General features: G+C 45.0%; 1 protein-coding gene across 11 annotated transcripts in view; it reads right to left on the bottom strand.

Annotated features, from left to right (window-relative positions):
- LOC144773009 (uncharacterized) overlaps positions 1–15044 on the bottom strand; it is a 631039-nt gene that overhangs the window by 385850 nt on the left and 230145 nt on the right. For 7 of the 11 annotated variants that reach the window (XR_013599896.1, XR_013599898.1, XR_013599902.1 and 4 more), the window contains one exon: positions 5908–6092. Coding sequence is in view for 4 of the 11 variants with exons in the window: in XM_078657757.1 (XP_078513883.1) it covers positions 5908–6092 (185 nt within the window). In the remaining 7 variants the exon portion in view is untranslated. The remainder of the gene's footprint in view (positions 1–5907; positions 6093–15044) is intronic. The other 4 variants (XR_013599900.1, XM_078657755.1, XM_078657754.1 and 1 more) reach the window with 1 other exon arrangement.

Here is a 15044-nt window from a genome sequence, read left to right as displayed (position 1 = left end):
TTAATCAGATATCCTGGCTTCTAGCTAATCAATACAATATATTCTTTCTAAGGGTTCATTCCCAGCTCTCACTGCAGTTTTTGACAGTCCCAGGTCTAAACACCATGTGCTTAATTTTGGATGCATTCAATTCTAAACCTTTGTATTTACAGAATGCCAAAAATGTGTTGATTAGTACCTTCAAACCCATAGAAGTTTTACAAATAAGAAGGGAATCATCAGGGAAGAGTAAAATTGCTACTTTCTTTTTATTTTAAACAGGTGAATCATTCTGGCAGTCTTAAAGCATTTCCACCACATTTATTTTATTTTATTTTTATTTTATTTTAAGGTTTTACAGAGCGCGAACATGACCCGTGAGGGTATCAGAGCGCTTTACAGATACAGTAGAGTAATACAGGGTCATATCACACGAAAAACGATAAAAACTTGGTACAAAGGAGGGCTTACGGAGACTCATGGGGATGAAGGTGGGACAGGGTAGCAGACGGGTACTGTACCTGGGGGATGAGAGACGCTATACAGCAAGGATAAATAAAGTACAATGAATATTATATAAAAATAATACAGAAAGTCAAATACAGTGATGTACAATGGCGCAGGATAGGGCAACAGTCTCTCAGGTGGCTGACGGAACGAGTTTAGCCAAGGAATTTACCCATGAGAAAGGACTTGGCCTCTTGTTTGAAGCAAGCAAAGGAAGGGATTTTTCTAATGTCAGGAGGGAGGGAGTTCCATATTCTTGGTGCAGCTCCAGTGAAGGCCCGATTGTAGGTTGTTATTTTCCTAAAGCGTGCAGGCCGGAGTAGGAGGGCCTTGGTCGATCTTGAGTGTCTGTTTCCACCAGATAACACAAGCTTCTGAGCAAGATACGCAGGGGAGTTAGAGTGAAGTGATCAAATTTTTTTGAGCCTGTAAGTAGTCTGGCAGCTGCGTTGAGGCAGGCTTTTAAGGGAACCAGCGAGATCTTAGGTAAGCCAGAGAGGGTGGAGCAACCGTATTCCAGTCGAGAGATGACTAATGATTGAACAGCAAGTTTGAGGTCCGGAGCGTCTAGAAAGGGTTTCAATTTCCATCGGTAGCTCAGGTGGAATCTGGCCGATTTTGCCATTGTGTTGATGTGGTCTCGCATATTTAGGTTATAATCCAAGGTGATTCCCAGAGATTTGGCAGATTTCACAATGGTCAGGGAACAGTTTAAGGCTGTGATGGCTTTAAGCCATGTCTGGAAGTCGGGGTTGTTCTTGGGTGGGGAGATTAGAAGGAACTCAGTTTTCTTGGCATTAAGCTTTACTTGATTGGAGGAGAGCCATCTGACAGTCAGTTTCAGGGTTTCATTCAGGGTGAGGATCTCTGCCAGAGATGATATTTTTATATAGATCTGAGTGTCATCAGCGTACATATGAAAGGAGATATTTGCATTGCGTAGGGCTTCGGCAAGGGGTTCCAGATAGAGATTGAAGAGGGTAGGGGACAATGTTGATCCCTGAGGGACTCCCACCGTGACATCGGAAGGAGTGGACAGTTCGCCATTGACTAAAAATCTCTGAGATCGGTTTTGGAGGTAGGATTTGAACCAGTCGAGGACTATGCCATCTAATCCCATCCTGAGTTTAAGGCGTTCGAGTAGCATCGCATGGTTGACCGTGTCGAAGGCCGATGAAAGATCAAGGAGGATCAGGAGACAGGTTTTGTCTTGGTCAAGAGCTTGAAGAGCGTCATCAACGATGTGGAGCATGGTGGTTTCGGTGCTGTGACCGGGTCGGAAACCGGATTGACAGTCGTCCAGTAGATGGTAGTTGTTGATGTGGTGACTAAGCTGTAGTTGAACACACTTTTCCAGCACTTTCGCCATGAGCGGAATGTTTGAAATTGGTCTGAAGTTGTCTGGGGAGGCTGGGTCCAGCAACGTTTTTTTCAGAATGGGTATCACTTGGCCTGTTTTCAGCGAGGTCGGTATTGATCCCTGTCGTAGAGAGGCATTAATGATTGCAGTCCAGCTAGGGATGATGGATTTGGTAACGGTCGCGAGACAGTTTGAAGGGAGCGGGTCATTGAAGTGGTTGTTAGGGTTCAGGGAGGCAAGGATTTTCGCGACAGAGATTTCGTCATAGGATGCAAATTCGGACCAGTGAGCTAAATTCTTTGGTAAGTATCGTGGCGGCAAGGAAGGAGGAGACAAAGGGTCAAAGTTCTGGGGGGGGAAGGAGGCAGCCTTAAGTTCAGTATCTAAGGTTTTGATTTTGTTTGCAAAAAAAGAGGAGAAAGCCTCAGAGGAGATGAGAGACTTGGGGTTTTCTTTCACTGTTTTGGATAGTTTGTTCGATTGAAGTTTAACCATCTCAAAGAGTTTGCACGGTCTATTCTGGGCGTTTCCTACTTCCGCTCTGAAGAATTCTTTTTTAGAGTTGGCGATGTTCTTGTTGTAGATATTTCTGGCCTGGCGAAGGAGTTTTAGGTGGTCTGTTGAGGGGTGCTGTCTCCAGGTTCTTTCATGCTGTCGGAGGGATCTTCTCTCATCGTTGAGGGAACCAGTGAACCATGGGTTTTTATCTTTGACTTGAGTTCTTTTTAGTTTAAGAGGGGCTAGGTCATCCAGGATGCTTGACATAGTAGCCGAGTAGTGATCATTAAGGTCATTGACCGAGGTGATGTGGTGGGGAGGTGGTAGGTCTGTTTTGCAGCGGATCTCAAGCATATTGATGTCTAGGTTTTTGGTGTCTCTGACCCAGCGCTTTGGGAGTACCTGTTGTGGTGTCCTTGTCTTGCGTGTGCTGGGTAACAGAAAGGTGATGGTATGGTGGTCAGACCAGTCGCAGGGCTCTATCGAGGTGAGCTTGACGGTGGTATCCTTGGAGATGATCCAGTCAAGAGTGGCTCCTTTCGAGTGGGTTGGGAGAGGGCAAGCTTGGGTCAGGGCTAGATTGTCCAGGAGGTCTTTAATGGCGTTGAAATGGGGATCCTTAAGATCATTCCAGTGCAAGTTGAAGTCGCCGAGGAAGATGTCCTTGGAGTTAGGGGAGTTCTTAGCCGTAATAACTTCCATGAGGTAGTCTGTGAAAAGTTTGTTTGTGCCTGGGGGGTGATAAAAGATGTGTAGGTTACATGTGTGGATGGTGCTACTGAAGACTGAGAGGGCTAGATATTCGCAGGAGTCAGTAGTATTCGTTGCAAGCTCAATGACAAGGAGGTTAGCGCTATGGATGCAGGCAATTCCGCCTCCTTTTTTGTTGTGTGGTCTGTCGAGCCTGACAATGTTGAAGTTAGGGGGGATTAAGAGGTCGAGGCATGGGGATGAGGATTCATTAAGCCATGATTCTGTAAGAATGGCTATGTCGGTGTTGTTGTTCAGGATGAGTGCGGCGACATCAGCCGCATGCTTCACTGCCGAGCGACAGTTAATTAAGAGGCCCGTCAGGGCAGGGAGAGGAGTGGTGGCGAGGGTCGGGACGGCCAAGGGCACTGGCGTGAGGTTACTTCTGAGCATTCTTCTGTTTCCAAGGGGGGCTGATCTGTGTGGGTCGATGGCTACCGTGTGGATAGGGTGTGCGGCACTCACGTCACTCACAACAGGTAGACAGGGGGAAATAGGGGCTGTGTTAATATCCAGAAGGAGGTCCTGGATTTCCTTTTCGGTGAGATCTAGTAGATTAGGTGTGGTGGGGGAGGGGTTGTAGGAGAGGGCAAGGTCAAGAGTTTCCTCCTCGGACAGGTAGCTAGTGAGCTTGTGAGGGCGCCGATGTCTAGAGGTTGTCGGTAGTGGTCGTTTTGGGAGCTCTGGAATAAAAAGGGAGGCAGTCTGGGGCATGAGCTTTGCGAAGGAGAGTTCAGCGAGGTGGAGGAGTTTTGTAAGATCGAGGAAGGAGGAATGGATGTTCTGGATTATTATGGACGCTCTGGAGTTTAGGGAAAAAATGTCTGCGGAGTGGGGTGTAGGAGGGCCCGGGTGGACTGAACTGGGAGTCGTAGGAGAGGTGGCTTGAGTGTTAGAGGTGTTGCCCTGAGTTGGTACCGTAGGAATCGTTGAGGGGTGTGGGGCTTTGTGGCTAGGATGGATTGTGTGTGGTGCCGTGGGAGTCATTGAGGGGTGTGGGGCTTGGTGGCTAGGATGGATAGTGTGTTGGTTCATAGAGGGAGTGGCTTGAGTGTTAGCGGGGCGGGTTCATTTATATGCAGAGTATAGGGTAGGAGTGAGGACGCACCCCTGGCGTATGCATGGTGATATTGAAATATGATCTGTCAGATCCTCTTTGCTACTCCAATGGACCTTGGCATAGTTCTACACATGCAATTTAGCCATAAGTTTGAGCAAATTCATGAGAGCACCGTTCTTTAGAAAAACTCTCCACAGATTCTTTCTGGGGAAAAAAGTCAAAAGCAGCCCTAAGATCCATGTAAGGCCACATTCAGGTTTTGCTACAGCAGTAATTCATATTTCCAGTAAAGGAGAGCCAGTCTGAATACCTGGTCAAATGTGCTAGTCTTTGGTTGGAAACCAGCTTAGAGTAGGGACAGGACATGATTTTCTTCAGCCCATATTAATAATGTATGAAGGACTTGCCTAGAATAGATTGATTTCAAATTGTCAATAAGGTTTATAGGCCTATAATTGGAAGGAATAAAAGGGTCACCCTTTTAATAAACCGGGATTATTCAGCTCCCCTTCACGTATCATGGATTTCCGCCCCTGGCCGATATGGCATTAAAACAAGGTTAACATAATGTCTAAATTTGGTGTTCTGATTTAAACTGGTCACCTTGAGTTGTGTCAGGGCTGGGTGCTTTTGCTGACTTAAGAAGATGTATGGCTGTCTTCTAGAGTGAAATACACAGGGTCTATTTCCACTTCCTCTACTACTGTACCAACACTGCTAGAAATTGTCGTTCCCGAACTTGAAAAAGTGCCACAATCCGAAACGAAATTCTCCGGGGAATACAGCTTATTGAAATGGGTGACCCAACACTCAGGTTGAATGTGATCGTAATATGTTCTATGACTTTCACTGCTGTTGTAGGACAGAGTTTGCCAGAAGGATCTATTGTTGTTCTCTGGAATGGATAGAAGTAAATCTTGCCAGATTTTACAGTTTTTCTTGGTGTTAGCGCGGGAAGATTTTTAGTTGCTCCTAGCCTCTTTTATCTCTGCCCAAGCATGACCTTTGTCAGCAGCCCTTAATCTTCCTTTGGCAATTTTACATTCAGGATTAAACTGTTTAACCTCTTTCCCCAGGGCAAGCTGTCTATGGTTAAGTTTGGGATGTCAGTACTAGTGTCACTTCACGCGCCTCTTGCTCAGTTCTGTACCCGTCATCCTGCAATGACCATCTCCCCCTGGGTGGTACTTAAATTGTTCAAATATTTTATTACCTCCTAGGGCTCCCCCCTCTACTACTACGAAACTATGCTTAATGATTATATATTAATGCATGTGTTAGATAATTGCCTCAACTTGTGCTTTTTGCACCTAGCTGATCGGCGCTTTTATACATGACCTTGGCACTCATCTTGACCCCGCTCAAGATGAGTAAACAGGAAAGATGACTAATCCTTTGGCACTCGGCTTTAACCCACTCAAGATGATAAGCAGGAAAGATGATTCCTCATTGCACACAGTAAACAGGATGAACTAGGCTCCAAATGAGTAGGCAGGAAAGATGAGCCATCAGGACACAGTAAACAGGATACACCAGGCTCCAAATGAATAGGCAGTAAAGATGAGCAATAAGCACAAACAGTAAACAGGATTGACTGAGGTCATCAGCGTTCACACATAAACAGGATGAATGAGCTCATTGGAACACATGGCCTCCAACCCAGGTTTGGCCCAACCCAGGATGAATATGCAAGTCAATATAGCGACTTTAAATCACCCACGCTGCCGCATTCAGTTGCCTGACTTCAAGATACCTAACTCCTGTTTGACCCCTGCTTGGACCGCCATGGGCTTCTTCTGCCTTCTACATTCATCGATCTTCCTCGACTCAAGCCTAGGAGTTCCAGGGCAAGGCGTCACTGATGAATCTTCTGCTACCTGACTTGACTTGGCAGCTGAATTTATGGATCCCATCCTTCCAGGCATCACTGGCCGAAGCCTGAAAAGGAAAAGAAAAAGACTTGTGAAACCCCTCCCTACAGTCTCTTACTGAGAGAGCAAGGTCAGAGCACTGACAGTTCAGTTTTGATTCTGACTCTCATAAGATTTGTTACTATCGTAGCTTGTTTATCTGCTTGGGATATTAGCAAAATTCCTCCAGAAAAAACTGTAAAAGCTTTTATTTTTAGAGGCACCTCTTTATTTCATTTTCAAAAGACTGCCTATGCTGCTAAAGAGTCCCCACAGCCCAGGATGACAATGTGCTTAAATTAAAGACTTTTCAGCATCAGCATTCATATGGAGATAAAACATGATGAAGACATAGGTGCAAATATTGAAAACTCAGTAACTGTGGACGTCAACAGTTATATGATAATTATTTAGCACTCAGTCAGTCAGTCAGAAATACTTTATTCGGTTTTTCAATATAAAAACCATAAAAGCAACAATACCACAATTAATATAATACACAATTAAAACATGATTTATAAAAAACATTCCATTTAAAAGGTATCAAATATAAGCAGGCAGCCACTGGGGAACAGCTGTGATAATGTCAACAATTTATAGAACAGCTAGTTCTCCCTAAGATTTCTAGATTTTAGGGCTTATTTTAAAAAGTCAATCAAGAATAAGGTGCTTTCCGGCTTCAGAATTTGCAAATAACAGAGGGCTGGGCGAACCTAGATGAAATTCAGTTTTTTTAGAAGGGGCTTTAAAAAGGTGCATCGTAGAGGGGACAAATAAATAAAAAGAGCACCAAGTCCTGCGGAGACACATTGTCGCAGCCGCAGGAAGGTAACACTTGTGTCCTCTATGAGAGCCCCTCTGAACAGCTAATAAAAGGTGAAAATAATCCAACCGGAACCTTGTTAATAAAAACCGCTCGTATCCTGATATTGTCCATGATAAATAAGGTTCCAGGGAGGGTGTAGTTTTGAGCATCACATAACTGCGGACACTAGGTTCTACCATTTCCACCCCCTCTCGATTGAGTTTTTTCATTGACGTAAAGGATTTTTTCACAAAGTCCACGTCTGCATTAACAATCGAGTCTGGGTTTAAAAAGAGGTCCGGGCGCCCTAGTGCAAAGAAACAGCCTTTTAAGTATTTCAGCCATGGAATATTGAGCATGTGGTCCAAAGACAATACTTCTTTTAAAAGCTGGTGATTTAGGACCAAGTGTTTGTTTTAGCAGCACTTTAACCAAAATACTAAAGGCCGTAGTGCTATGATGTCACCAATGAAGGGTGTACCGGTTTCCTCATGAACTTTATAGTTAGAGGTTCCTTTTGGTACCCCAGAAGCTGTTTTAAAAAATTATTCTCAGCCACCGTTATGCCCTCGGCTGCTACATACCCCCAGAGATCGCTACCATAACTTCCTACTGCGACACTTTTAGCCTGGTAAATCTTTAATAATGCAGCAATAGGACGCTTTCCCATTTTTTTTTATAGCAAAATTGAATATGGCAGTGCTTGTCCAGATTACCTCCCCTCTTTTCCTTTGCAGCAATGGTCCCCACTTTAATTGGTTATCAAATAAAACTCCCAAATAAGAGAATGTTGTAGTCAGGGGAACCTTCTCTGTATTTACCACAAAAGGATATCGTTTCTTAGAACGCTGCCCCACCTACATAATAAACGATTTAGTGTTATTAATAGCTAAATCAAGGGCAGCCATGAAACTACAGAAGGCATTCAATAAAGACTGCAGACCTCTTTCAGTTCTAGCCAGGAGGACTGCATCATCCGCATATAGCAGAATGGGCAAACCCCTGCACCCAACATAGGGGAAGTCAACTCCAGTGTTCACCAGGCAATCGTCCAGGTCATTAATATAAAGGTTAAAAAGAAAGGGGGCCAGGATATAGCCCTGCCTTACACCCCTATGAACGCTAAAATCCCTGGATACTTTAAGGTCCTGCAAGAATCTAACATTGGCCTTTGTGTCCCTGTGCAGGTCCCTCAGAAAGTTAACCAAGGAGGCCTCCACCCCAATGGCGCCCATGGAATCCCACAGTTTCCCCCCGGTTGACACAATCAAATACAGAGGAAAGGTCCATGAACGCCATGTGGATGGTGCCCCGTCGGGCTATGGTATACTTCCCGAGGACCATGTACAAATTAAGGCATTGCGCCAATGTAGACTGACCTGGCAGAATACCATTTTGGATTTTGGAGATAACCCTGTTATAATCAGCCCACGATGTCAGTCTATTCATTATTATTTCCCCCACGATCTTAACTACAGAGTCAATGAGGGAAATCAGTCTATAACAGGTAGTGATATTCCGGTCTCCCTTCTTGAACACTGGCACAATTGTAGATGTTTCCCATGAGCTTGGCATCCGGACTCTGCCGCTGCGTTAAGCACAGCTGTAAGGTCTGGCGCCCATAGGGCCACTTTTGACTTAAAAGATCAGGGGGTAAGCCGTCTGGTCCCGGCGCTTTATTACTTGTCAGCCCTAGAATGCCTCTCTCCACCTCATTCATAGTAAAAACAGGTGAGATTGCACCTTGCCCACCGCCATGTGATTGTAACTGGGAAGTATTGCTCTTAAAGATGGAGCTAAAGTGGGTCACCCAATCGTCTTCAGTGATATTGGTGCTAACTTCATGCTCCCCTTCCCTATCGAACAGGGGTCTATTAATAATGCCCCAGAATCTCTCACTGTTCCCTAATGTATTAGGACCTAAAAGTTCATGCCAGATCTTGTCCTTTAATTCAGCTTTACGTTGTCCTAAGCCTTTTTTATAAGTCAGACGTAGAGACCGTATCAATACAGGATCTCTGGGGATATTTTTCAAAGCACCCTTTAACTCTCTTGCTGCTTTTGCGCAAGTATGGTCAAACCATTTAGGATCCCTCAACAATGGACCAGATATGGGAGTTGATAACATAGACCCTACTTTTATGATGATCCCCTCAAATGCTTGCCAGCGACCAGCGGAAAGGATGCAGGAGACACACAGGAGGTTAGTTCGGGGGCACATGATTTATGAATACTATCATAAAGTATGTCAGGTTTCACCGTTGACCACTTGAGTCGGCGCCTTCCATCCATAGGTTTCAAATCACCCTGGGTTTTCAACTTTTCCCGCAGGTTCAGTAGATTTCCACCCAAGTAAACACAGATGGAATTATGATCGCTGTAGATACTTTCCTGGATTTTAAAGCCCAATATGATGGATTGAAGACCATTTGAAAACAGGATATGATCTATAAAAAAACCTCCGGTGTGGCCCTTTAAATGTGGGGATGGGCTGGATACTACATTCGTCCACCACAGACATGGCAGAAACCAGATCAAATTAATTAAGTAGGTCATTCAGTGTATCTTCCCGACCAGAGTGTTCAAAGTGAAGGCCCCCCATCTTATCACATCCTAATTCTCCCATAGCGGTGTTCATTGGATTCCCACATGGGTGCACATTAAAATCCCCAGTTAGCATGATTCGGTGAGAATTACTTTCACAATGCTGTCTGACAAAATCCCCCAATTCGGAAATCTTACAATCCCCTCTAGCATTTACTGCATTATCGAAATTTATCATGGACAGCATTGCGTTGCGTCTTTCAAAGGTTGAGCCTTTCGGTCATTTTCAATAGTGGTACCACAATTTCTACATATTCTTAGAAACTGACAGAAAGCATTGGAGAATTGGAAGACAAAGACTGTCAGGATGCCCTGCAGAGCCCATGGGAGATAGCAGTCCATCGCAGGCACCGAGTATACTATCCCCGCACCCATCTGTATGCCTGGGGGAGGAGTCAGTCGGCCCTTTGTGCACGGGGATGTGGGGAGGAGGGCACCTACCACATCTTATGGGAATGCCTGGAGATAGTTCCCTTCTGGACTAAGGTAGTCGACTTGATGACGGCAGTGGTGGGTTCCCCGGTCCCGCTAGAGCCCAGATGGCTACTATTAATGATTAGAAGTGACTCCGACTGGACTAGACACGAAGGAGATCTGGCTAGCACTGGCGGCAGGATTGGCAAAAAGGAATATTGCAAGGGACTGGGGCTGGTGGACTCCGCCTCAATTGGACCTATGGGTGCGAGACATGGACTGGTGTCAAAGGGCCAAAAAACCTACAAAAGCTGAGGCGGCACCAAAATATGGCAGAACATTTGGCATCCGTGGCGGAAGTACAGGGAGATGAGGGGAGGATTGAGACTTTAATACTAACTGTCATTTGCCTCACTCGTGCCATCGAAGGTCCGTCATAGACTGCGATTTTACTGCATGTGCTGTGCTAAATGTCTCGTATTGTTTGATGATACGAGCAATGTTAATAAAAAGAGCTTAAAAATAAAAAAAGAAACCGACAGAAAGGAATATTTTGACACTGACATCTGGGGTGGAAGCTCTGAAAATAAAGCAAAGTGTTTGTCCAATGCTGCTAGGTGGTCCAGGTCCAGGTTTTGCAGGTGACCGGGCTTGAGCGCGAGAACAGAGGTGGCCGAGGCCGGAGAAGCGGTGAAGCGGAGCAGCCTAGCGGAGCAGTTTAGCGGAAGGCCAGGAATACCACGACTTGCGATGACCTGCAAACTCGTATACCACACTACTGTTGCCGTAGCTGCGGGTCGCGGACCGCAGCGGTTGTTCGTGTGTGGCAGGGAGCGGTCTCCCGTGGACTGCAGGAGCAGCAAGAGCCTCCCAACCTGGCAGGAATCACAGGGCACTGTTGAGTGCCTTCCAGTAGGGTGGGGAGCCGTGAGCTGATTTCCTGTGCAGCGGGAGCTGGGGAAGCTGGGGATTACTTGCCTGACACGCACACAGTGGCCGTGCGGGCTTTTCATCGGCTCTTCATTGCAGTAGGGGCCACAAAAGTATTGCCGAGCACAAGTTGTCTTTCTTCGCGGCGGGAGCCGCAATTCATTTGCATAACGGCAGAAACCGTGAGTACTTCCTATCGTGGCAGGAGCCGCAAAACATAGTTGGACGCAGCAGAAAGTCGCAAGCTGCTCCCCAATGCAGCCAGAGCTCGGCTCTTTCCAGTGACCGGAGTCTGGAGATCAGGAGCTACAGAGGTAAGGTGCTCGGCCCTCGAGGGCTAGAGGCGAGAGCGCGAGTACTGCATCAATTTTATCAACCGGGGGAGCCGCGAATAGTCATTAACAAACTGTTTCTACGTGACCCAGTGACATTGTTGGGACAGCAGGAGCACGTGTGAGTTAGGTGAGAGAAGAAGTAGGACCCACTACCCCTCTCCCTCTCCCCTGTTCCCCTGCTTGTGCACAAAGCTGTGCTACTCTGCCGGACCAATTGCCCCTTGCCCCCCCACGGTCGTAGGAAAAGAACCCTGGGCCACAGGCTTGTGGGAAAAGTAAGGGGGGTGTCAATGTTGATGAGAACTGAGGGGGCACGAGTACTCATGAGCCACACCAGACCCACAAGGACAGGACAGGACAGGATAACCGTCGGATAGGTGTCACCACTCAAAGCTCCGCGATATCACATCCCCTAGGGTAGTGGTATAAGCATAACAGAAGTAGGCCAAAGGATCTCAGAAGCAAGGCTCGATATGAGATCGGGGAAAATTAGACAAACGACGATAAGTAAAAAATCAAAAAAAGTAAAACCGAAAAAATCCTTTGAAGAAGCCCCGAATACAAGTCATAGGGGAGCAGACTTAAAAGCAAGAGAGAGACTGGTTTCAGTATCCATTTCTGATATCACAGTGGTGAGTCCAAGAAGGAAACACTGGATTCAACATTTTTTTTTTAAAAGACCCAATGGCAGCAATCTACGCCTTCTACAGTAGAGGCCACCAAACACCCAAGCCCTATTTTCCCAGACAGACTAAATGCCCCCTCCGCACAAGTCCCTGCAATCGTTGATGACGGAAAGCAAATTTCTTTGAAATTAATGGCGGATCAGCCAGTGAGTAACAGTGACAGCACAGGTGCATCAGAGTAAATACATCACAACTACAAGGGAAATAAACAAATGTGAACAAAACAAGGGAACTAATGAGGAACACATGGAGGCACAACTAAATTTGAAAAAACAGCGCGGAAGAACAAATCCTAGAGGGAATGTAAATGAAATGGAATGTAGGGATGACCCCAAGGAGGATAAATTAAAAATAAGTGAATTTCAAATGCAGGGAGTTACAGGGGCAGACCCCTGGCTAAATTCATTCTCTATATCCAATGATCCAAATCTATTAGAAATTATGGAAACTATTACACAAAAAAAAGAACTGAAAGGAACGCCACTCTACCAGATACTCGCTTAGAAATACAACAGAGCAGGTTGGGAATGGCGGCATCAACCCCACGAAGCCTGGCCCCCAGCACTAATCAACAACGGATCATATTCGATGATAGTACTACTCTAGCGACGAAAGCAAACCAACTGAATTTGTCAGCACCAATAACATTTTCATCCGTTAGTATGATAAATCACGTATCAGGGGGATCAGGGAATTGTAGCGAACAACACCCAAGCACACAGTGGAGCCAGTCCTTGCTAGGCCCATTAGACCAAGCAATAAAGGTACTGAACTTTCAATCTGATAAAATGGACATACAAATAGATCTTAGAAACCTTATTGCCACCCATATCTCCAGCATTAACTCCAAGATGGATTTGATTACGTCCCTACTAAAACAAAGGGGAAATTCGGACCAACAAAGAAATAAAGATAAACAACAGCCCGATTGCGGCTGCGGGAAAATAATAAACTGGCAAGTCTCCCCGATATTCTGATGGACATTCTAGGGGTGGTAAAATCAACAAGTAACAAAAAACAGAATACGGAAATTTTATATAGGTCAGACATGATGGCATCCTCAACATGTAACAATGTAAATACAAGGCTAAGTCGTGAAGGCAAAGGAGATCACGAGCAAGTGGAACTCGATGAGCAAGTAGATAACACAGTAATCCAAATGGAAGTAACACAGAATGCCTCTGAGATTTCTCCTCCCGTAAACCCTCAAAAAGGCAAAGAAAACGTGCAAGGAAGGCCAGGTCGAAGCATAAAAAGCAACAAAGCCCAGATTCAGAAAAGATCTTTCTAATTTTCGCAATCAAAACATCTCGAATGAGAAAAATCAATTTGTTGAATTCATCAACGGGTGGGCCAGTCACAATTGACACAGCTCAAGTGAAGTCCTCACAAGAACTTAAGAGTAAGGAGGAAAGCTCACGCATCACTGTTCTTTCCATCTCTAGCTTGCAACAAAAAAAAAGGTTAAAGCAATGTCTTGTCACAGAAGCAGAAAGCCTGCAAATAAAGGAACTAGACCAGAACAATGCTCCTTGTAGCAATAAACACCGAAACTCAGATAGAGGAGACAAAGTCCCACATTGGGACGAGGAAGGTACAACCAGGAACAAACAAGGAAGTAGGGCCGATCCAACAAGTAAGAGGTGGATACAGGAAATAAAAAATAGCCCCCACGCTAAGCACAACCTGATAAAGGTTATCACAAGAGCAAAGGAGCGAAGATGTATGCTCCCTCGCATGGAACCGGAAGTCGAACTAACAGGGACAAGGACAACAGAAAACTTGGAAACGAATATGAAGATGGCTCACGGAAATTGCTTGGGTCAAGTAGCCAGCAACAAAATTAACTTATTGTCAACCAACAACTTGTTATCTCCAAAAGAAGAAATTGCACAAGTTCCCAATCGTTTTCAAAATGAGTCAGATGCATTTGAATTAAAATTGACATTTGTGCTGGAATATTCAACCAAGGGGAGGCAAGATATTTTGAACCGAGGAAATTTGCTAAAGTTGTTTAAAGCAGTCCCAGAATTAAATGGAATTACCTCACAAGACTTAACAGCTGTTGAATTTCAACAAAAAGGATCAAACTGATATTGAACAGTCAGTGACAACATGGTCCTCAAATGAATTAGATGACAAGATATTCGCAGCAAAAAGCAAGATTCGGAGCCTGGGGAATCACGCTGATGCTGCATAAATGTCCAACGTATCCTTATCCCTTCTTAGGCAGTTCAAAACACTTAAAACAGGAAGACTCACTCGGGAAATACCAGAAGACATGCATACGAGGAGCTAGATCAACTACACCGGTTATGACATTGACAGAAAAGGGGCCCACAACATCGGAAAGTGCACCCGACTTGGGAAGTAGATAATTGGACAGGCTGGATTGGTCGTGGTTGCCAATGGTGATAAGTAAAAAACATACCTAACAAAGAGGCAAAGCTAAATGTAAGAGAAGAGAACCAGGCTGATATTATGGAGGGAACGAAGCATGACAAACTTTCGATCTGCTCCTGGAACGTTCACAGGTTTAAAGACATGGACCAGGACCATGAAACACTAGCTTTCTTTCAACAATTAGATATAATCATGCTTCAGGAAACTTGAAACTTGATTCCATCCGCAATTCCTGGATTTAAGGAACATCATATTCTCACAGAAAGATTCTAATACTTTGGGCATCCGCGAGGAGGCCTGTCAATATACGCCTCACAAAAGTATAACTAGCTAACCGAAGAGCTGGACGCGGGGGCAAATTGGGTACAAGTGATTAAAATCACCAGAATGTTGACTTCAAATAACCTAAAGTGGCAACTCCTACTGATGAATGTTTACGTACATCCTGAGAGAAAGACCCAGCAAGAAAGATACTCTATTTTAATGGCCCTGATCAAAACCTTGCAAAGATCTCACGAGCAATACCCCATGTTCATCTCAGGAGACTTTAACAGCAATCTCATAACCAAAGATCGAATAAAAGGAAATAGTTTAGGGAACCGGGGAGGCCGAATATTAAAGAATAAGCTAAAAGATCTGGGAATGACTATCTTGAATGGAAAAGCAAAGGGAGATACATCAGCGGCAATAAAGTATTTGAGCGGTAACGTTCGCTCAATAATAGATTTTACCATTGTTAGGAACAGGTTACTCCCTCGCATCGAATCTTTTTGTATCGTCCAGCGCATAGAAAGCGATCATTT

The sequence above is a fragment of the Lissotriton helveticus genome, chromosome 8 (assembly GCF_964261635.1).
Source record: "Lissotriton helveticus chromosome 8, aLisHel1.1, whole genome shotgun sequence".
In the NCBI taxonomy this organism is placed as follows: Eukaryota; Metazoa; Chordata; class Amphibia; order Caudata; family Salamandridae; genus Lissotriton; species Lissotriton helveticus.
Note: the sequence above shows the minus strand (reverse complement) of the source record. Positions and strands in the feature narration are given on the sequence as shown.